At 43.6% G+C, this 22,645-nt stretch overlaps 2 protein-coding genes across 2 annotated transcripts; one reads left to right on the top strand and one right to left on the bottom strand.

Moving 5' to 3' along the window:
• Positions 1-7,776: 7,776 nt before the first annotated feature.
• LOC141026869 (uncharacterized) lies at positions 7,777-8,475 on the top strand. Its single transcript, XM_073503741.1, has 2 exons — positions 7,777-8,099; positions 8,457-8,475. The coding sequence occupies exons 1-2, from the start codon at positions 7,777-7,779 to the stop codon at positions 8,473-8,475; spliced, it is 342 nt and encodes a 113-aa protein (XP_073359842.1).
• A 10,577-nt stretch (positions 8,476-19,052) lies between these two features.
• Positions 19,053-21,719, bottom strand: LOC120966878 (protein FAR1-RELATED SEQUENCE 5-like). Its single transcript, XM_045230886.2, has 7 exons — positions 21,477-21,719; positions 21,288-21,373; positions 20,683-21,164; positions 20,299-20,575; positions 20,146-20,185; positions 19,745-19,840; positions 19,053-19,637 (listed from the first exon to the last, which is right to left on the bottom strand). Exons 1-7 carry the CDS (start codon positions 21,717-21,719, stop codon positions 19,053-19,055), a joined length of 1,809 nt encoding a protein of 602 aa, XP_045086821.2.
• Positions 21,720-22,645: the final 926 nt, after the last annotated feature.

Here is a 22,645-nt window from a genome sequence, read left to right as displayed (position 1 = left end):
TGAGAGAGCAAGCAAAGAGGTAAAAGGGTTGTCTCTTTTTCTCAATTCTTGTCGTCTCGTTCGCCAAATGGGTCGACCAAAAAGACAAGACTTTTTGAGATTGATGACCAGAGACGGCTTATAGAAGACTGCCCAAGTTTCAGTTTGGGAATTGATTTTGACAGCCCGGTTTCAGTGAAGAATAATGATGCAGATAACATGATCGGAATGACAACACCTGAACCTACAGTGGGAGGAGCAATGTCAATAAGCCAGATTTCACCTCCTCGATCAAGGAGAAGCCCATCAACAAATAACTTACTGGAACAACAAATGTATGTATATGAAAGAGACACTAGGTTCGTGGACACGGTGAATCTAAATGCGAGGACTCTGGAATTTGACATCAGCTCTTCACCATTCGTCAAAAGAAGGGCTAGATTGTTAAGTACGAACCAGCGACAATGTCAACCGGCACACATATGGCATTATCAACTCGATATATGCAAGAATTTCAAACAATGGTTGCAAAATGTCAACGACAAAAACACATGTGAGAGGTAAATAAGTTCTCCATGCATACATCGATTTTTGAAAAAGAGGTAAACCATGTCGAATGAACTTTTTTTATTTTTTGATTCATTGATATTCACTGTTTTAAATCGGCATGCAGCTTGTGGATTATGCACTACAACCCGAGGTATATCGAGATCTCTGTTGGCACAGTAAGGAGACACTTGTGCATGTTCGAGGACATGGAACATGATTTCTTTGACATTATAATAAGAAGATTCAAACAATATGACGAGGAAAGGACAAAAGAACCTCAGTCTTCCATTGCGAAACACTTCATGGAATCAGACGTTGCGGTAACTAATCACCATCATTACTTTTCAAATTTTTTGCCCTGTACAACTTTCAGGCTATGACCATCATTACTCATCCTTTGTTTTTGTGTTTCAGACATGCATAATGGCTCAACATTCAACATCAGCGTATTTAGCAGTAAGGGAATAGTTCATCGGACCACATGTAAAACACGACCTACCGAATTGCAACCTGGTACGTGCTTAACCCTTTTTATCGATGATAAGCTCACACATGACGAGATAATAAACATTATTTTTCCGCTCGAAGATGCTACTTCCAGGGAAGGTCAATTTCACATGGGTGTGCTACGCTTTTGACTTTAACAAGTCAAGGATACTTGTTTTTGACCCAACAATATGCATGGATGGCGGTAGCTCATTGCCAGAGCTACATATGAAGATATGCACCTAGATGAGGACGTCCCTGAAGCAATGCGCCACAGATTTTTTTGAGAACTGGCAGTATGATTGGGAAACCATGTCAGTCCACATATTGCAATGCAAGACAATAACTACACTAAGGTAAAAGATTGCTTGAAAACTTTTGTTACATTTTCTTAACCATACCTCCCCTCCATGACTAATCAAGATGTTTTACATGTACCAGAAACTGCACGGGCTTAGCCACACTGATGTTTTGCAGATACTTCGAAGGAAGTAATGACAATTTCCCAGAGGTTTGTGTCCCATAATTATTTAAATTAGAAGAGCGGTACACGCCGGCATTGTTAATGTTGACGATGTGTACTTTTTTTGTTGATACAGTTGCAAAGTGATGCAAACGAGTTCGCGTCTTTCATCCTCTACGACATTCTTCATCTCCGAGGAAACAGCGGTTATCTACCTAAGGAGTTCGTTCAGACGGTTAGCGATTAACCAGCTGCGAAACTAATATCGATGTTCGCTAAAGTGGCAAAACGTGTTTGTTTGCGGCCAAATAGAACCTTCATTTCCGTGGTGTCAAACTTGTAATTCACTGATAATTTAAGTAGAATTTGCGTATGTATTTTGTATAATTCCCGTAATTCAGTTAAGATGTTTTTATGGCTATCAATTCAATTTATAAGGCTTGACAACACCAGATCATCAGCTGTACATATGAAAGGGGTTGCGCCCAGGTGGTGGTCCGCCCTGGATCTAAAGAAAATCTAAGAAACGTACGGCCACATCATAAAATTTAATAATTTTGCTAGAATGTTGATTATAACCCACCGACAATGTCAACAAGCCTATGAATGGTTGCATAATGTAACAACCCTATTTTCGATATTTGTTGGATATGGCCACGTTTATTGCCGTTGAGTAGGTAGAGAGAGGGAGAGAGATTGGCATGATCCACTGGGAAGAGGTACCGATCTGCAGATCCATGCGGGGGCACCATCTAGGTGCAGTCAGCCATCTAGACCTAAACGTATCCTTCTACTCTCTTGATGGTACATTGAGGTCATTCCCGTCGATCTGCATGAAGGGGGGGGGGGGGGGGGTCAAAAGTGCAACAAGCCCTAGAGAAATGTTGTAGAAGCTGCCACAACAGACTAGTTTGCCGACAACCATGTGACAACGGAGCAAAGTAGGCTGGATTGGGGTGGGGGAATATAAATGTCGGCTTTGGCAGCTTTTCAAGAAGTATGTACCCTTCTTCGCCTTCTTTATGGCGCCGAAGGTTCAACATCACTCATTTATATGCTTGGTGGAAGGGGGGATGGCATCAGGACATCTAAACCTGAATGTATCCTTCTACCTACTTGATGGTATATTGAGGTCATCCCCGTTCATCTGCATGAAGATCCCCGGCTAGGAACACATTCGAGGTGAGGAAAGCTACTACCTCTGGCGTCAGTGAGGTAGAGAGATCACCGGGGATAAAGAGATCCACTGGGAAGAGGTACTGATCGAGTTAACTACATGCTGGGGCACAACCCAGGAGAAAGATAATGTCGTAGATACTAGATAAAAACTGCCTAATATGTAGGCAACTACGTGATACCAGAGTAAACCATGTGACAACGGAGCAAAGTAGGCTGGATTGGGGTGGGGGGAATATAAATGTCGGCTTTGGCAGCTTTTCAAGAAGTATGTACCCTTCTTCGCCTTTTTTATGACGCCGAAGGTTCAACATCACTCATTTATATGCTTGGTGGAAGGGGGGGGGGGCATCAGGACATCTAAACCTGAATGTATCCTTCTACCTACTTGATGGTATATTGAGGTGAGGAAAGCTACGACCTTTGGCGTCAGTGAGGAAGAGAGATCACCGGGGATAAAGAGATCAACTGGGAAGAGGAACCGATCAAGTTAGCTCCATGCTGGGGCACAACCCAGGAGAAAGATAATGTCATAGAATACTAGATAAAAACCGCCTAATATGTAGGCAACTACGTGATACCGGAGTAAAACAGGCTCTAGTTTTCACATTTAGTTTTTATACATGTGTAATAAATATAATCATTTCAATACTATGCACGCGTCCTCAATTGATGATACCAAAAACATCGACTAGGGATTTGTTATGTGTTCTGATTTTCGATGTTGTAGTTTTTAAAATTTTATGTCAAAGAGGTTTAGTTGGACCACGATCGAAAACGGGAAGAATGCAAACAAAAGTAGACTAAGGAGTGGCCCCGCCTTTTATCGACGATTCTCCTCTATTCAATTGAGCAAGTATTATAAACACCATAATTACAATTCCCTTTGTTCAAAGTAAAGCACACAAGTCAACGCGGTGTGCTAAAAAGAAATAAGGGGTGCTACACTAAAAAAAGGAGAGTTCTTGTATAGAGAACTTTTCTTTGTAGTACAAAGTACTAGCAGGTACTAGCCAACGTGATACATAGCTTAATGTATGACTTAATTTTTTGGCTATAGAACTGAACTTATAATTATTATTTTTCTACGGGCATTGTAACTATTCTTATTTGTGAAGACTATTTTTTTTCTATATGCATAGATGTGTCGCCGATATTGTTCTGTAATGAATGGCCTGCGGATGCGATGGATTATTCTTGCCTACTACTTACCCTAGAAAAATACAGTACTTGCCAACGACTTTTTTATCTTTTACTATATTGTAAAGTACTTTTCTGTGCTAACGTTGTCTTTGTAGGCCCTTTTCGCACTGTACATTTGATAGATGCCTGAAGTGAAGGCATCGCGCGCGACGTGGACACCATGCATGAGATAGGGGAATCCTATGCCTTTTTATACTGTTCCAACGCTGAATATAAGGTTGAGGAAAGCAGTAGTTCGTCTCCACACACAGAACCTCATATCCGGAGAGCTGCTTCTCCTTCCATCTGGTACTAGATAGTAGTATCTCTACTCCTTGACCACCGCAGACATGAGTCACTCCACGCAGCATAGGGCTCCCGGCGGTGAGCGGGCGCCGTTCCTATGCCCGTATTGCTCTGCGGAGGTGTACGTCTACCGTTCAAACACCTCTCGCAATCCAAATAGATATTTCTTCAAGTGTGTGAACCATCCGGTAAGTACAAATCTTTCGCATCTCAACAAATACGTCCAGCGTGGCTGATGTTGATAATCAAGTGCCAATCTCGCAGGATTGCCCTTTCTGGCGTTGGGTCGATGAGTGCAATCCAGCTGCGCCTCCGGCACCACACTTCGCACGCAACGTTCCGCGTACTGCCGGTCAAGGAGCGGAACTCGTCGGCATGGTCGAGCTTCTTCGTATGCTGAACTCGTCACTGTGGATAGTTCTCGCCATTGTGCTGTCATATCTAGTGTTCAAGTCTTAGGTGTGGGCGAGCCAATGTGATGGTCATATGTACCCCCTTCATTTACTTTCGTTAGCGTCGTTGTGTGAGCTTAACTGCGAATGTACCCGCCCGCCTCATCCGCCCTAGAAATTTATGTTTTTCATGTCCTTAATCCACCAACATTCTCCTGTGCCCGCTTCAACTTATTTTTATAGTTTAAGCATGATATATCAGTTAATCATATGAAATGCAAAAAAAAAAAAAACAATAAAGAAGGAATCAAGAAACAGCATAATGGAAGCGAATCTGTAATGAAAATACCAGGGTAATTTAAAACATTGGTAATACAGGGATCATCACAGATGGAACACTAATGCAACAGTCCTGAGGTTCTTAAACCTAGTACAATACTCTTAATCTTAAATTATTAGGGAGATCGATCGAATGCTTCCTGAAAGTTTCAGACAACAATATTGGGAAGCATGATCAAAAAACGAGAACAGTACTACCGAAACCCTTTGGAAATACTACTACATTAAGGGCAGCTCACATGCTTCACCCCAAAGAAAGGTAATTCTTTTCTCAAATCGCCTTGAAATGGTTCTTGTCCACCATTGTGTAAATTTCCCCAATCTCAAGCAATATGGCCAAGGCCTCCCTGCACCGTAAGAACACAGATTTAATAATTTTAATTTGTTTCCAATACAAGTAAATTGCCATTCAGAAAAAAGTAAATATATAACTATTTTACCTCGCCACATGCTCCTCTATTTTAAGCGTTTCTAAGATGTAACCGATAGGTGTACCTTTCTCCCCATCGCTGCCAGACAACATATATTGTCAATAATACACCTCGCAATTAAACGACCAGCGCTCACAGTAAAAAAATATACCTATGCTCAAACTCCTTTATGGTTTCGACCACGTTGACAATGTCATCAGATGTTGGTTTTTTAGTAGACGCACGAGCATTAGCGGCGTCAGTCTGCCAACAAAAATACACCTATATATTAGTCTAAGAGATAAAGTAGAGATTATACTCAAAACAACTTCAATGTATAAATATTAATCTTGCCTTTGAAATATCCAGGTGCTCATATATAGCTTGGAGGAAATGGTGGGTGATATCATTGTAGTTTGTCACTTTACCGGCGATTTTTTTTAAATATAGAGCCATGAAAAAAATCAGCATAAAAAAATATCAGGTAAACAAAAAATGAAGTTATAATCATACTTACTGTATGTTATAGATACATATATGAGGCCCATCGCTCATCATATTAGGCCTTCCACTCACTTTGACATAGTCATGGTCCCTGTTTAGTGAAGAGTTTTTATACAGGTATGTTATACATAAAAAAATTGTCATAACTTCGTTCAGACTTTAATTATTCACCTCAAATTCTTTATGATTGCCTCTTCCACTGGCGAAGATAACCTGTACATGAAGACAGGAAAAATCATATACAAACTTGTGCAAAAGGTTTTTTTTTTGCAATCATAAACTCCAGAAAGCAGTACAAGATATTTTTTTTTTGAAAGAGAACAAATTTGTCGACTACAGCTTTTAGAACCCCCACCATAATTTTGCTTTGACACGTCCCGTGCCGTCATCTAGCACACAGCTGAACTGATACGCGTCTGATTTGCTTCTTAGTAGCCGCGCACATAGTCGTACCTGAATCAGACAAAAAACATTCAAACCATAAATACTTCAAAACAGTTTTAACATACTCGTATAAAACATTAATGAGCTAATAAGCAGTATCTAACCATGCTGGGGCGGCGATTGTTTATGACAGGGTCATCTCCGTGCGCAGCTCCCTTCATCCCATCCCAAATCTGCTTCACTGTCACAGAGAGGATGATGTTGTCCCTATATTCCTACATCAAGATCATGCAGTGTTAGTAGGATAATTTTACCATACGTAATTTTTCTTTTCAAGATATTAGATTTCTACCTTTGCCACATACAATGGCGAGCTGTCACGTTTCTGACGTTGGGTCTCCTCTATCTTAGGCTCGAACACCTCCTTCCCTGCACGCTTCGCTGGTTCCGACATGCTTTTGGTTTTCTTTCACCTACGTTTTGAGCTTTGAGGCCTTCACCCCCGCCACTTTTTATAGTGCTGCATCTCTCACTGGTCCCATGCAACATTAGTAAAATGACCCTCTGCGTGGTTGGTTGAATGAGTCGGTGTGACTAAGTGGGCTCGGGCTGTGAACATTTTTCTTGCAATTTTTTTATTCGGCCACACGTTGAGGTGATGTGCCACGATGATACTTCCATTTACGTACCGTCCACGCTCGTCTAGTGCACCATTGTCACGCCGCTGCGGTAGTACAGTTGGATGAAAGCTGTACCGCGGCGCCGATGCAATCTATAGTCAACGTCTCGACGACTGTGCTGGTACTGTTCCAGCCTGCTCATACGAACGCGCAGGCCAAGGCTGAGCCAGTAAGCATAATGTAGCTCGATACCCTCTGCCAAGAAGCCGCCGATCCGGCTGGCCGTTCAACGCTTAAATCGTGTTGATGGCTATGCAACCTATATTAGTAGTATGTTATATGTCCTATGGTACACATCTCAACAATCGTGTCAGCTTTATACCGAGCCATGCTTTACTCGATACCGAGTCGTGCATGTGATAGGCTCGTAGGGTACACCTCTCAACAAACGTACCAGCTTTATAGCGAACCAAGGCTCATAAAAAATAACCATTCTGACGAAGTTTTGCATGGCCACCCGTAGCTGCATGCATCCAAATTTTTAGTCAAACTAAAATTAATTATTTAACCAAACGATTATCAAATACAGGCCAGAACACCCGCCAACAAATGGAGTGACAGCTTTTTTCTCGGCATCCTTGTTATCGGAGCTGTTCATAATAACAAATAAAGATTTAACTTCTAATTCTAATTGGGAACGGACATTAATTTCATGACCCTGCAAACAATACATTTTATCACTGTAAACCAAATGTTTAACGACTGTGGAAAAGTAAAAAAAAATGCCATGCTGTGGGAGTAGTTCTTGGTACTGAGCACTGGAAAGCAGTCACATTCAATGCAAAAATAAGTATAGTTGACTTGAGTGGATAGGAACAATTAAAATCGACTATTGCTTAAAACTATTGAAAGAAGTCTCATCGCCCTATATATAGAGGAGTGCTCAAGGATATGCCATTATACATGTGGCACAGATAGTGGTTTAGATGGACGCCAGCGGCAGCGGCGCAACGTACATCAATACACATAACCACGGCGATGAATCATGTGCCTGCGTGCATCCTGGGTGTGGCTTCGCCGCCACACCACTAGCTCTCGTCCGGCACTTCAACAGCAGCCACTCCATGCCGATAACCAAGGTGAACTACGGCAAGGTATTTGAGCTCCATGTGCTGGCGTTGTTGGATCCTCCCTACTTGCTGCTCGCCGATGATGACAGCCATGCGTTCCTCCTTGTGGGTGGAGTGCACGGTCTTGGTGCGGTGGTGTCAATGGTGTGCATCAGGTCGCCGGACTCGCTCTGGCCGAGGTACAGGGCGAGTATTGGGTCGCACACTCCCCATGATAAAGCATGGAAGGGTGACTCTATGATGGCAGACATGGAAGTGGCAAGTAGCACGTGTCCCGGAGACATCGAAGTTGAGGATCTCACATACCTGGAGCTGCCTCCCAAGATGCTCGTTCATGTGGGAGGGGATAAGATGATGCCTCTCAAAATTTGTATAGAGAAGATAACTACCGATGCGTGTCCCATAGATCAGTAGTTCCCTGTATTATGAGAAATGGATATCATTTGTAGTTGCTGGTGAGATGTCAAGTATTAGGTGCGGTGTTTAGTGTTGTATGATTTGCATCCGTTTTTAATTTTAACTTGCTGTTGAAACAGGCCGAGGTTTTTCAATTGATTAACGGTCAAAAAACATTCTTTTTTTAATGATGCCCTTTGCAGATTTTTATCAGTAACTTTTAAATAATATGTACATCACATAGGAAGAATCACCCCCACCATGATTTATAATGAACATACAGGTCTTTTTTGTGTGTGAATATTTTTAAGCCATGAATGACGAAGAGGGAGGACAAAAGCTCAATGATGCACTACTACAGTTCTATACTGTTTGGGCATTAGCTCTTGCTGGCGATGCGTTTCGCGAGTGCGTCTAAATTGTGTGCTAGTCATGTGGCTAGATGGCGGGCGGACTGTTGGCGGGGTGGATGCACGGGGTGGTTATATCGGTCATTTTACAGACAAAAGAATAATTAGGTCGTGCAGATGTAGTTACCCGAGATGGGCAAGTGTTGTTGTCAGAGATGGAGAATGTCGTAGAGTTGTCGCGGTCGCTTGGGGTGGGGGTGTGGTGGGGGGTTGCGATGGTGGGTTAGACCTGGGTTCCCCAATAGTACAAGTTCAACTACTGCAGAGCAAGCTGGATCCGGGGTAGGGTAAGCAAGGTGCCTCACCATTCGCGTATGTAGTTGGGATATTTTTTACGCGATGCAATTAATAATTTTTTATGGTTGTGAAAACACCTGATTCACATTAGTTATTTATGTGAAGAAAGGTGATGCCCGTCTTGAAGAGAGGTGAGCTACAAACATTGGCGTTAAAGGGGTAGAGAGATCACCGGGGAATAGAGAGATCCACTTGGAAGAGGTAACGATCTAGACGCGCTGGGAAGAGGTACAGATCACATGCGGGGGCACCATCTAGAAGCAGTCAGACACGGAGACAGATAAATGACGGGATTTGAGGTTGTAGCTTTAGTTGAGCCATGAGAACTGGGGGTGTGGTGGAGGGTTGCGGTGGTGCGTTTGCTTAATAATGCAATTAATAATTTTTATGGCTGTTAAAGCACCTGATTTTATTAGTTTTATATATGAAGGGCAGAACCCTAGATTGTGAAGCAAGGTGATCCCCGGCTTGGAGCTCCTTCGAGGAGAGGTACGACAATTGCCGTCACGGAGGTGGCAAAATCATGGAGCACGTGTCACCAACACTGTCATTACGACTTCAATAAAAAAGGTGGTTCTAGGTGTGTAGGAAATTCTACAATTCTATCATAATATGTATGGCGCTCGCTAGCAACACGTGATAAGAGGGAAGGGAGCTGCCGCTTGCTTTTGCATGAAAGGGGTCGAAAGTGGTAGAGACGAATCTTCAGGAAAAAACACTAGTTACCGAAGAAAGGTTATGCCCGGCTTGGAGCACATTCGAGGAGAGGAGAACTACGACCATTGGTGCTAAGGAGGTAGAGAAATCACCGGGGATAGAGAGATCCACTTGGAAGAGGTAACGTTATAGATCCACGCAGGGGCACCATCTAGAAGCAGTCAGCCCCGGAGACAGATAAATGTTGGGATTGAAGGATGTAGCTTTAGTTGAGCCATGAGAACGGAAGGCGGCATAGACACCAATGCAAGGTAAGGTAGATTGAGGAGTGAGCCCTAGTAAGAGATGACCACTAGTTAACAAAGAAAGGTGATGCCCGTCTTGAAGAGAGGTGAGCTACAAACATTGGCGTTAAGTTAGTAGAGAGATCACCCGAGATGGCGGGGTGGATGCACGGGGTGGTTATATCGGTCATTTTACAGACAAAAGAATAATTAGGTCGTGCAGATGTAGTTACACGAGATGGGCAAGTGTTGTTATCAAAGATGGAGATGTAGTTACCCGATTGGTCACCGTGGTTTTGCAAGGTCAGGTCATGATGATAGTACGTGCCCGATGCCCGCGTGCTGCACTGTGGCTCCCGTTAGCTTTGGAAACGAAAACTACGCATTTAATGCGTTTGGCACAGTAGGTGACATCTCAATCCATCGTCTTGTCAAACGTTGCTTGGAACGGAGCCTATGGATGAAAAGGCGTGAACTGCGGTCACTGTATAGGTGAGATTAATTTTATAAATACTAGTACTACTAGTACATACGAACGAAAGAATATTAGTAGTATTAGTACTACCTGTTCCAAGCATACAACACCTTGCTGCAATATAGGGATTGTTAGCTTCAAAAAAACAAAAAACAATTCTAGAAGAATTTTCTCGATCAATTCCTGTGTTTTTATTATCTCAATGATGATAAGAAAAAATTAAGTTTTGCAAAAAAAGAAAAATCTAGACGTTTGAATTTCTAGCAACCGTCAGAACTTCAGGTACTGCAGGGATAATTACGAAATAGGGTTTCCCCCGCTTTATATTATAAAGCACGAACATCGATCACAAGGTAACTGCCTGGGCGAACGGCAAAACAATTCCTAAAGAAAAAGGAAGAAGACTAAAATTCCAACAACGGCAGCTCGACGAGCATGAATGGTCCGCCACCGCTGCGCCCTCCATCTACGTCCAACCACTCGCCATGGCACCGGACCTCCGCGTACCAAACAACACCTCCAAGAAGGAATGCGACGCCAACGATGCTGCTGTCCGGACAAGTCCTAGGGTTTCCCCAGCATGCAGAAGGGGAACGGGGGATGGGTAGCACCGACGCCTTTCAGGAATGAATGGTGGCACCCACCGGCGTCACCACGTCGGAGCCAAAAGAGCCGGCAGAGAATTCTCCCGCACCCCCATGCCCCGACACCCACTAGAACGGAGCCAAACCACCGTATTGCCACCCGCCAGCACACGCCACCACGGTCTTGGACCCATCCACGCCGTCTTGCTGCGAACACCACCACGAGGACAAGCGAGCATACGCGAGATGCACCTAGATGGCACGGACGGAAGCACCGGAGCCGAACGGGAGGGAACCGCCTCCACCACCATCGCGCCAGAGGCCTCTGCCTCCCGCACCGATGCGGATTGCCAACCGGACGCCGCAACCAGGGCAAAAAAGGTGACCCGGGCCTGGCCGAGCCCATAGCGGGACCGCAAAGCCCTAGCCACGGCGCTGCTGCACGCCGGCAGCCAAAGCCACCACCTCGCCACCAGCCGGACACCTCGCAACCGTCGCCCGAGAGCCCCGCATGCGCCACGCCCGATGCAGGCCCGCCCAGGCCTAGATGGGGCTCGAAGGGCCCAGATCTCCGTCGGGCGGGCGCCGCCAGCCCGCGCCACCGCGCTGCCCTGTCGTCAACGACGACGTCGCTGCCCAGAGTTTGTCAGCGTCGCCCGGGCCAGGCCCGTGACGCGCGCCGGCGACGGCGGCGGGGAGGAGGAGGAGAGGAGAGAACGCTCGCTGGGAGGAGTGGGGAGGTGCGACCGGTCGCCCACGGGGACGACGCGGTCGCGGGGGCTACTGCAGGGATAATTACCATTAGGAGATTTCCATAGAAGGTACCTAGCCGGGTTTTCTTAGTCCTTAACAAAACTTAAAGGAAACATACAAGTAGACATTCTTTTCTTCCCGCTGGTCAAGTACTATAGAGTACTACCAAACCTTTTCAAGAAAAAATAAATATAATGCATGCAATCCCCAGCTAAAAGATACCCAACCAATGCACTTATGGTAAGGTGGATATAGGTTTCCTTCTAGGGAAAAGATTTTGCATTGATAGCAACAATTAAGTGTACGTAAAGCGTGCAGTGGGAAAAGCATCTTTTCAAGTATTACATGAGACCGTACCGATGTGAGCAGAAGGAAGTTGAATCGGCAGCCGTTCTGATTTTTCCCACCAACATTTTGTACACAAACTGCATGGATTGCGGGCCCGCAGCCGGCGGTGAGCCCCACGCGGAAACTGAACAGACGAGCTGCTATTGGTGCTATAAATAGTAGACGTGAATGCAAAAGGCATGTCAGTTCACCCACCGCAAGAGCAATAGGAGCACACATAGTCATGGCTTCCCGTTCATCCCTTAGACCGGGTTCTCCAGAGAGTCAAGTGTCAGCAGCTGCTACTAGAGACAAAAACAAGCCATCCATCCAATCTAGTTTCAGCGCATCCCACTACCATGCTGTAGTTAGCAAATTTGGTATGGCAGAACGTAAGCTGCTTTGCCGATACAAACTAGATAAGCTGCTAGAGATCCCTCCACACAAGGAGCACAAAAGGCAATTCACTGTCTTCGTGCTGTCTAGGATAGATGAGCACACTGGCGTCATGGACGACGGCCATGGAAATAGTGTCGTGATAACCTGCGAAGATGCCGTAACAATTCTTGGCATTCCGAGAGGTCCCATTGACCTGGCGGAGGCACCAGATGTCGAGGGCGTGGCAACAGCCACTTTGACGGTTGAGTCGGCGAGGGATAACCTCGAGCGTCTCATCGGCAAGGAGAAGAATAAGGACGATGAGAAGGTCTTCATACAGTCATTCCTCGCATTTTGCTTTGGTAAGACGCATATGTTTAACAAAGTACTAGCTTTTTTTCTGTTTTTTTAGCTGTTGGATCTGCTTCGACTTTCTAATGCCGTGTTTAGGTTCGTTGTTGCCAACCTAGTTCAATGGAACCGTAGAAATTTTGCTAGAGATGGCTCTGTCATACGTTATTTTCTCTGAAAAGCTTTTTTTATAAGGCATGATTTTTGAATAGTGGTATATATTTGGGTAGATATGGCTTCGCAACACACTTTTCTTATACGGAATTTTTATTATAGGGTAACATAGTGTGATATAACAGTTTACTATTTTGATTAGCAGTATACGCTCGTGCAAACCCACGATTACACGTGAGCTTCATTTATTTTCTGCTAAATTATTCAGATACGTATGTAATGAGAATGTGTAGACAGCGAATTTTCGTGGTTCTTTTTATGTTGGGCTATGCCCATATCATATCTTTTTCACTCAAAAAACTTGTTAACATAAGTGATATAATTTTTTGAAATCCTTTTTGAAGGCACAATGTTTTTCGGATGTGTGCTAATATGGCCATGACATTAGCATATCCAGATGAAAACACCGCCTGACCAAAAATTACCCTCTTATTACAATATGTATGACCAAATACATTTGAGTACGTTCTTTGTCATTTTTTACCATAGCCGTCCGAACTTTTTGTTGCTGACACCTCTATTACTTACAGCAATGAAAATATGACAAAACTTTGATGTGATGTACTACACTGCAGGATTTGTCTTGTGTCCTGGTAAGATCGATGTGCAAGTGGTTAGAGCCGCTGGAGACACCGAGAGGGTAGCAGAATATAACTGGGCGAAGCATGTTTTCAACGCCACGATGGATGATGTGGCTACTGTGCAAAAAGCTAAACGTGAAGGCTTGACGAACATCAAGCTAGAATCATGCCCAATACAGCCGCAGGTTTGATCTTTTAAATACAATTTTTATTTTTACACATCGTCTGACCAAACATATTGATGTGTACATGTCTTATACGAAACAGATTTTTTACCTCGACAAAATAATGGGACCACCCACGCCAATGCACTCTCTGTATGTCCCAAGATCAAAGGCTTACAACAACGACAAGCTCTTGGCGCAAATAAATCACATTACTAAAGCAGGGTCTTGGAGTTTGTACGAGAAGTTCAAATTGAGAAAGGTGATTTTTCTTTCCCCCATTGGACCATACTGCATTTTGTTGTAGGCTGAAAAAGCAAGTAACGGGACCTTATTCATTTTTTTCTTATCAGTTTGTGCTGCCGGCTGAAGAGGCTACAAAAGGCAGTGCTGCGCATCAAGGAACACCATGCTCACGAATAGCTGATAATCAGTCATGCCCGGTTCAGTCTGGTGTGGGCGGTGTCTTTATATCATCAAACGCAACAACAGATGCGTCTCATGCACTCGCACCAGCGCAAGTCCAACCATTTGCTCATGTTAATTATTCTCCTGACCCAGTAAGCGAGTATTTTTTCATTATTCAGCAAACATAGGTGCATGAATCTCACTGTATTTTATGTGCATGTACACATTTGCCAGCTGAACAATCTGGTGACCTCCATGCGAAGCTTTATTAAGGTGATTGAGAAAAAGCATAGTATTGGGACAGATGATGCGTCTCTGCAAGCCCAATCAGTTGCTCATGCTAACTATTCTCCTGAACAAGTAAGCGAGTATATTTTCATTATTCAGCTTAAGAGCCAACATAGGTGCATGTATCTCACTGATTTTTATGTGCATTTAGACATTTGGCAGCTGAAAACTCTGGTAACCTCCTTGCAAGGCTTAATTAAGGTAATCGAGGAAAAGGATAGTATTGGGACAGATAGCCGCAAGCGCAGCATAGATATGTCAAAGGGAAAAGCCCATGTAGTAGACGGAGAACAAGAAAGAGCAGGTGCCGAAGAACAACAGCCGCCAACCGAAGGTGAAATGTTCGCCACAACAAAATCTATTTTGATGCATGAGGTTTCTAACCTTTTAGGGGATAAAATTTAAACCATAATACTTAATTTTCTACAGGCAAAAAGCTAAGCCTACAATAGTGTTCCAGAGAAAGGCTAAAGTGGAGAGCGGGTCGAAAGGTGGGCATGACGGTACATGAAGTGTTTTTCAAAGTGAATTTGATGTCAACAATACTTTATGGTCGAACAAAAGTGCTCAAGATATCTCTCGCATGTATTTGTCCATGTCATTGTAGGAAACGTCGACATGCCGGTCCAGCAACTAGAGAATCTTCTTGAAACTATCAAGAAGGGGATTGCTGAGTTAACAAAAGCTAGTGCCTTCAAAATATATGATGGCCCAGGCAGCTGTAGCAACAAGAAAAGTGATAAAAGTAAATAAAACTTCTTGTTGTTTGGAATGACTTTAGTGTTTTCTTATGTTTAGTGCAGTTGGATATTTCAGAAACTAATGCTTATCACTGATAATCTACAAAACATTTTTGATTTAGGTCCCCCAAGCATTGAGTTTCTCCGTGAGGTTAAAAAACATGATGCCACTACAGGGGCAAGAGGATCAGTAGCAGCTCCTAACATTCCAGAAAATGTTGTCGATGCAACCCCACTTGATATGGCTCCACCTATCATGGACAATGAACCAGACCTGGAACAGTATGTAGCTAACATACCATGTAAGATACCTGGTTGAGTGACATGTTTTTTATTTCTACTCATTTTCAAAGTAAACAATTGCTGACAGATTTTTTTCTTTCCAAAACGAAGCTCATGTGCTCACTATGATATCAATGGCTGCGGCTGGGCAAAACAATATGAGCCAGAGAATCTTCGACCACATACGCAATGCACCTATCGTGAACCCTGTTGGTGAGTGTTCTAGATTATCAATTAGTAATTTTAAACGAAATTTTAAAACATATTGACTTTCTTATGAATTAATGAACAGCTCAACAGATGGAAGCTGGCCCATCTAATGCTAACGAAACGATTACACAGTCCCTTCAAAATCAGCAGGCCCGTGCTGGGGTGCTATACCGATGGATACTGTTTGCTGCTACAGACGACTTCTTAACAAGGTATTTTTTTTTCTTTTTGCATGAAATTCATTTGGCATTTAGCCTCACACGAAAGTTTGCAAAACAAAGATATCAACTAATCCGTGTCATGTAGGAACTTTATCTACATCCCTGGACAAATGCCATTGATTATAACAGGGACTAGTCTGAAGAAGCAGCTCAGCGGTGCATTTGAGAATGACATGATGTCAGCTGTAGTTGTGCTGTTCAATGAGGTTGACCACAAGGCGTGTGAGCATCTTTCTCGCTTGCGCAATCGTCATTTCCTTCCTCAAGAGTTCGTGGTAAGTACCTAAGATAATAAATAATTCGGCATGGTCAAAACAACTAACGAATGTAACTTTATTTTAGGACTTGTGCGATATTTACAATGGAACTCCACCTCTGGAAGCCATAGGGCACTTCTTCAGGGGTCCAAGTGTACCATACAAGGTCCAGGACTGCAAAGAGGTACCTTGCTATACAACGACAAAATTGTACACAATTTTTTCTTTGCCTCATATTTTGATAGAACTAAATCTGTGAGAAATTTAGTATTGAACAATAACAATTTTTTTCCAATATCAGGTAGTTTTGATACTATGTGACAAAGTCAATTGGGTCTGCTACGCTTATATTAAGGGAACACAAACAACAGTGCATGTGTATGACCCTGTGGTCAATGGTGATTTTCCCGCCATAGCTGTGGCCAACCACCATCGTTAAGCTTATGATCTTTTTCTGGCACTGGGTCACTGCATGTCTATTGTGCTAGGTGCAACTATTCCTAGTGCACTGGGCTTTAACATCATCAAACACACTGGGGGTCCAGGAGCGAGGTTAGCTCTAACAAACATTGAGTCTTAATCATCATTTGTAAGAAATATCTGCAGGTTGCTGAAATACTCCATCATTTTTCTTAAAAAAACAGCCCAAATGATGCGATATATGTTGCATATGCCGCGAGGAACATGACGAACAACCACGCCAAACCTGTGCTGGACCAGGTATCAGATTGTTTGCGCTGCTGCATTTTTCGGTGTCCTATGAAATGTTCATTCTTCATCAAATGCATATACAATATTGTTGGAAAACTCAACTATTTTTTAATCAAACTGTTCCAGGAAGGATTGCTCGAACATAGGAAGGTGCTTGGATACCTGCTCATGACCATGGATTCCAACATTACGAAGATCAACGGCGTCTAAGCAACATTCTCATGAAGACTATCCATCTTTCTTCACTATAAAAATGTTTGCGACTGAAAGTTGCTGTATGTCTATGATGCCATGTGTACCTAAAAGCCCTCACACACTGTGTGTGTTGTGGTCTGTCAGTGTTAGTGTCCGTATTTCGGTATGAGACTATTTGTTGTCAGTCGTAAAATGCACTTTGTTTTGTATTTGCTGGTCCATGAGACAGCTAATGACTATTTTAAGTGTTCTACATCACTTAATGCCTAAGTTCTACTTCTTCATATACTTTGTTGTCCGCGTGAAATGATGTTTGATTCGGAAACTTAAATCAAATATAACGTGTTCATGTTTGTCTTCTCTGTAAATGTTCTCAAAAACAAATTGTATATGCTGGCGCAAACGAACATAGGAGTGGCAAACGAACATACAACTACCGCGGAGGTAACTTAGATCTAGGCGAAGGATTCAGATATTGACATCTGAAACAAATATCCGAAAACCAATCTACTCCACATTTTTTATTACTACAATAGTTTTACGACAACTAGCCGCTAAGATACAGAAGTTCCTTCACATACTTTGTAGGGATGGCCTATGTCTCCCGCGCACAGCTCCGGAGGGCAAACCCTAGCGCCGCAAGCCATATTACCTTCGCCCACTCCCCTCGGCGCAGCCGGATTAAAGCCAGGCGTCGGAAGCGCGCGAGGCTTCTTATACCCTCTATTGGTTGCGGCTGACGCGGGTGGTCGGCAGCGCACGGTGGCGCCGACGCGTTAGGCCTCACGAGGTGGACTGTTAAAGCAGTGGCGGCGCTAAGTATTGCAGTTTTTGGTATTCATGACTATAGGCGGTGCGCCGGTATTCTAGGGAGATGGAGATGTTTGTGGCATCTACCACAACGTGGTGGTGGCTCATAGCGTTGGTCTAGGTCATTTCACGGCGACGGCTGGACATATCCGGCGTCGGCCAATAGATGAGCGGCTTGTTTCGTACTTCGGAGTCATCGTGAGGGCATGCCGCCAGACTAAGGCCAGCTGGCGTCGGCGGCGAGGCTTCTTCTACCCTTTCTCCGTGGCTCGGCGGCGAGAGTTGGCGGCACGCTGGCATCGGCGAGAGTCGACGCATTAGGCTTCACAAGGTGGCCTCTTATAGAAGTAGCTGGATCTAGCCGATTCGGCGTAACTAGATCTGACCATTTTCCGTAGACGATACTGTAGGCGGTAAGACATGGTGGTGGCTCGTGGCGATTGTATAGGTCATTTTGCGGCAGCGGCTAGAGATTTTCGACGTCAGCCATCGATTAGCAGCTTGTTTTGTCCTTCTTTCCCTTCCATCGTCGTCCGTGTGCTGCCTTCGTCGAAGGGCTGGACATCTCCCAGTCGTGATCTGTCGCTCGTCTCGCGCCCCGGTAGTAGGACCGGACTAGTCTCTCACTGGGTGCAACAGGACGGGTCGATGAGGCCAGCATTTGGGCCGCCCTATCGGGTATTTGTGCTTGGGCTGGCCAGGGGTGCGAAAGACGGGGCCTTTCCAATCTTCTTTTTTCTTGAATAGCGGCGGGTCCCGGATGAGATGGTGTCAAGGTCTTTGTTCCTGGGACGACAATGGGGGTGGTAGCGGTATGCTCATGGGAAAATCCGTGTATTCGGTGCTGCCAGATGACCATGGGATGTGGGCGGCATGGTGGCGTGGGTGTGGCGTTCTATGGCGTCGTGTGTTGGCCGGGTGTGAAAACCTGTCCTATATTCTTGAAGGCGTGGTAAAGATAGGACCAACAAAAAGAGAACAAAAAGAGATTGTCGATATAAGTTAGAAAATAAAATTCATCATGCATGGAGCCGCAAAAAATAGATAACAAAAATCCATGAACATACGGATTCATGTAAAAATAAAACACAGTACAAAACATAGTACACCAAGGACGCTACAGGTTAAATGAAGTGACACTGAACATAAACTTGCATAACCACATGAGAACATTTGCGCTCAGACTCCCCTAGCAGTGCAATTACCCTTTGTGTGCCCCGGAATCTTGCATAGGCTACACTTCACAATCCTTTTTTTGGATGGAGGGGGTGGCATTGGACCGGCAGTATCTTCATGAGCATGGCATGGGCCGTCCTTGTAGTGTTTTCTAGCTTTCTTAGCCACAATGTAATCCATACGACTCTTTGGGCGAAGGGAGCTAGGTCGTCCTTTAGACAGCACATGTTGTGGAGGAAGCAGTTGGGTTTCTGACCCAACATCAGTTATGGTATGCCGGACAGGATTTGCTTGTTCGGCGATAGTATCAATAAGCATATCTGAAGCCTTCTTACTTGCAATTTTTTCTTTTGCGTCACATATAGCTGCGAACGCCGTTTGGAATGACTCAGACCCAGATTCTGCCTCCTTGATAAGGTCCATAGCAGCCACATATAGAACATTTCTTCTATACGTAGTTTGGGAAGACAGCTCCCCCATTTCACCCTCGTTTGCCAGGTGCAGTGGTCTCGATTCCCTTGCCCATAAAGTCCATCTTTTGACTATATTCCTTGGTGGAATCTTGCCAATATTGTTCTGAACAAATACCTGAAAAAACAAAATTACGAGTCAGATGAGAAATCATTAATGTAGTGCTATAAAAATGAGTTTGAGACGCATGACATAGCACCATAATGAAAAAAATGTGTGCATACCTTTAATGAATGACAGCACAACAGGCCGACATGATCAAAAAATCCACAATCACATGTGACAAAGTCCCCACCGTCTTCCACTTTGACGGTGAATACCTGTTTGTCATAATCAGTTAAGGCTAGTTGCGGCGACAATTTGATCTTGTAGACGTGTCCAGGCTTGGAACGGCGTGCATCAAATGAGCCTGATCTAAAAAGTTCGTGTGAAATTTTTTCGTACAAGGCCTTCGTGTACACAGCCGCTGCATCTATCTCGATAGTAGCGCCAATTACAAGCCGCCTGCGTGTCTGTTATTCAGTGGAATAAGTATATAATGTGTGAGATAAAATAAAATAATGTCAGATAGTAGCTGGAGTAGTACTCATACTATACAAACAAAATACATGCATGACTTTTATACCTGCTTGCTGACATAATTTGCCTCGTCTTCTGCCTGGCTCCTGGAATCAAGCAATTTGTTGTACTGCTTAACAAACAAGTGCATTGGGGATGATCTGCTGATGAACTTTTTGAGGAGATGATTCGCACTCTCGCTCCGTTGCCCATGAAGTACGGCATTGCCCACATGTCCCTCCACTTGAAAATCCTGCGAAGGTACTTGTTTCCTTGAACTTTGTATTTTTTAATCAATTGATGCCACTTTCGCTCAAATGATTCTACATCCGTCTCTTCATTTACTATCGCGTGGAATTCCTTCTTGAAGGCAGAATGTTTGTTGTACACGTGTCCAATTTTCTCTTTCAAGACCTTTAACACATGCCATCTGCACCACCTATGACGGGTGTGGGGCATTGTACTTCGTAAAGCATTTTGCATAGCTTTGCATTGATCTGTAGGAGTACCAAAGAAGAATGATCAAACTAAGGCGAACATATAATAGAATATGTATAACCTGACAAACTACAACAATGTATGAAGACAACTTTTATAATCTGACCTGTCAATATAGTAGTAGGATGTTTCCCGTCCATCAAGTCAATAAATTTTCTGAACGCCCATTCAAATGTGGGAGTCTTTTCATCAACCATGAGGACGCCGCCAAAAATAATAGACTGGAAATGGTTATTCACACCAACAAAAAGCCCAAATGGCATGTTATACAGGTTGGTCCTGTAAGTGGTGTCGAAAGTAACCACGTCACCGAAATGTGCATAATCCAGCCGATTTTTACCATTACACCATATTACTGTTTTCACCCTGCTTTCACCGTCTACTTGCACACAAACTTTGAAGTCCGGATCTGTGGCACTCATATCCTGAAGTATACTAGTGGTTTTGGCCATATCATCAGCGATGGAATCATGAGCTATGGTTGCACACAGAGTTCTCAATGTCTGCTTCCTAAAAGGCACGCCTAGAGAAGAGCCAAGACCTGACCCTAATATGTTGTATATCTGGTCAAACCTGATGTTGTTCTCCCTGAGGTTACGAATAAAATCCTTTGCTAAAGGACTTATAACGCTATGTGATTTCCACTGTTTTTTCTCGCCACACTTCACAGATAGTGGGTGATTGTGCTTGTTAATGAAAACGGTCACATACCATCCATGGTCGTCAGTTCGATGTATTCTTATACGAGCTTCACAACCAGTGCGGCATGTTGTTGTGTTGGGCCTTTCTTCTTTGCCCTGTAATAATGGTAAAGACACAGAGTGAAAGGCAGACAAAAAAAATATGAAGCAATAATCCGACCAGACAAAAACAAACAATTAAGATTAAAATGATGCATACCGCACACTGGCAAACGATGTCCTGCATTGTTCTGTAATTTTTGTTATTAGTGCTACTCTTTCCATAGCGAATACCAAAACCACACTCCCAAGAGAACATGTTGTAGAAATCGTAGGCTTCATCCTTTGAATCAAAGATTGTTCCAACATTTGGAACGAACACATCTGCATCGCCCCTAAAAGCAGCGCGCTCCACACACTTCTGGAATGGACTTTTTACTGCAGGGGCAATTCTGTAGTCCATTCCTTCAAACGTTTCCGTTTACTACATATTTCGGCAAAACCGTTATAGAGTATTAAAACAAAGTTATAATAACGTAACGACCCAGCAAAAACGTAGAGAAACAAAACAACCGAGGAGTAATAAAACATGACCTGTTTGCACAGTGTGCTTACAAAACTATGCTAAATATTTTTTTAAGCATGATTTTTTGGATTGTGTTGCTTAGAAGACTGTGTTGATATGTTTTCCGAAGAACATCCTGTCATACTCACAAACATTGATGAATTTTAACGGCGGCAAATATAGTCTAAAATAGTACTAATAAAAAAAACTAGCTGTCATTTACACACAAAACCTGACGTTTTGCTGATGGTTCACACTATTGAAAACCTCGCCGTAAAGATCGAACAAGACTAATTAACAACACAAACGACACTTGACAGTTCATAAATTATGCCATTATCACCATCGTACACCACAGAAAAACTACTTCTAACAATAGTTAAAAAATCCCAGTGTAAAAAAAAAACAAAATGTACTACCTTTTCCGCTTAGGTGCCGATCTTCCATAATGCAGTTATGAGAACTCTGGATTCGCTGTGATTGAATCAACAACACCACAGCCAGGATTAGAACAATCTGATAGCTCGGTCATGCCTTTGTTTGATCTGAAAGGAGGGGGTCGCAGGTGCTTGAGTAATTTTTTCAGGGGAAAAAAGATAAGTATGTAAATCAAACATGAGACGGCATCTTTCTGATGGCCACTGAACGGGGTAAATACCTGTTAGAGAGTGTATCCATGCCGGCAGGAGTGAGATCAACAGCCATGTGCTGATGGTCTAAAGAGGTGTCTTCTTCGCTATCCATGCCGGATGGAGCTCTCATGCTGCGAGCAAAGGAGTTGTTGGCAGAATGGGCTCCTCATCCGCCATATGTAGCAGCCTGGA

Source organism: Aegilops tauschii, chromosome 1 (assembly GCF_002575655.3).
Source record: "Aegilops tauschii subsp. strangulata cultivar AL8/78 chromosome 1, Aet v6.0, whole genome shotgun sequence".
Classification (NCBI taxonomy): domain Eukaryota; kingdom Viridiplantae; phylum Streptophyta; class Magnoliopsida; order Poales; family Poaceae; genus Aegilops; species Aegilops tauschii.
Note: the sequence above shows the minus strand (reverse complement) of the source record. Positions and strands in the feature narration are given on the sequence as shown.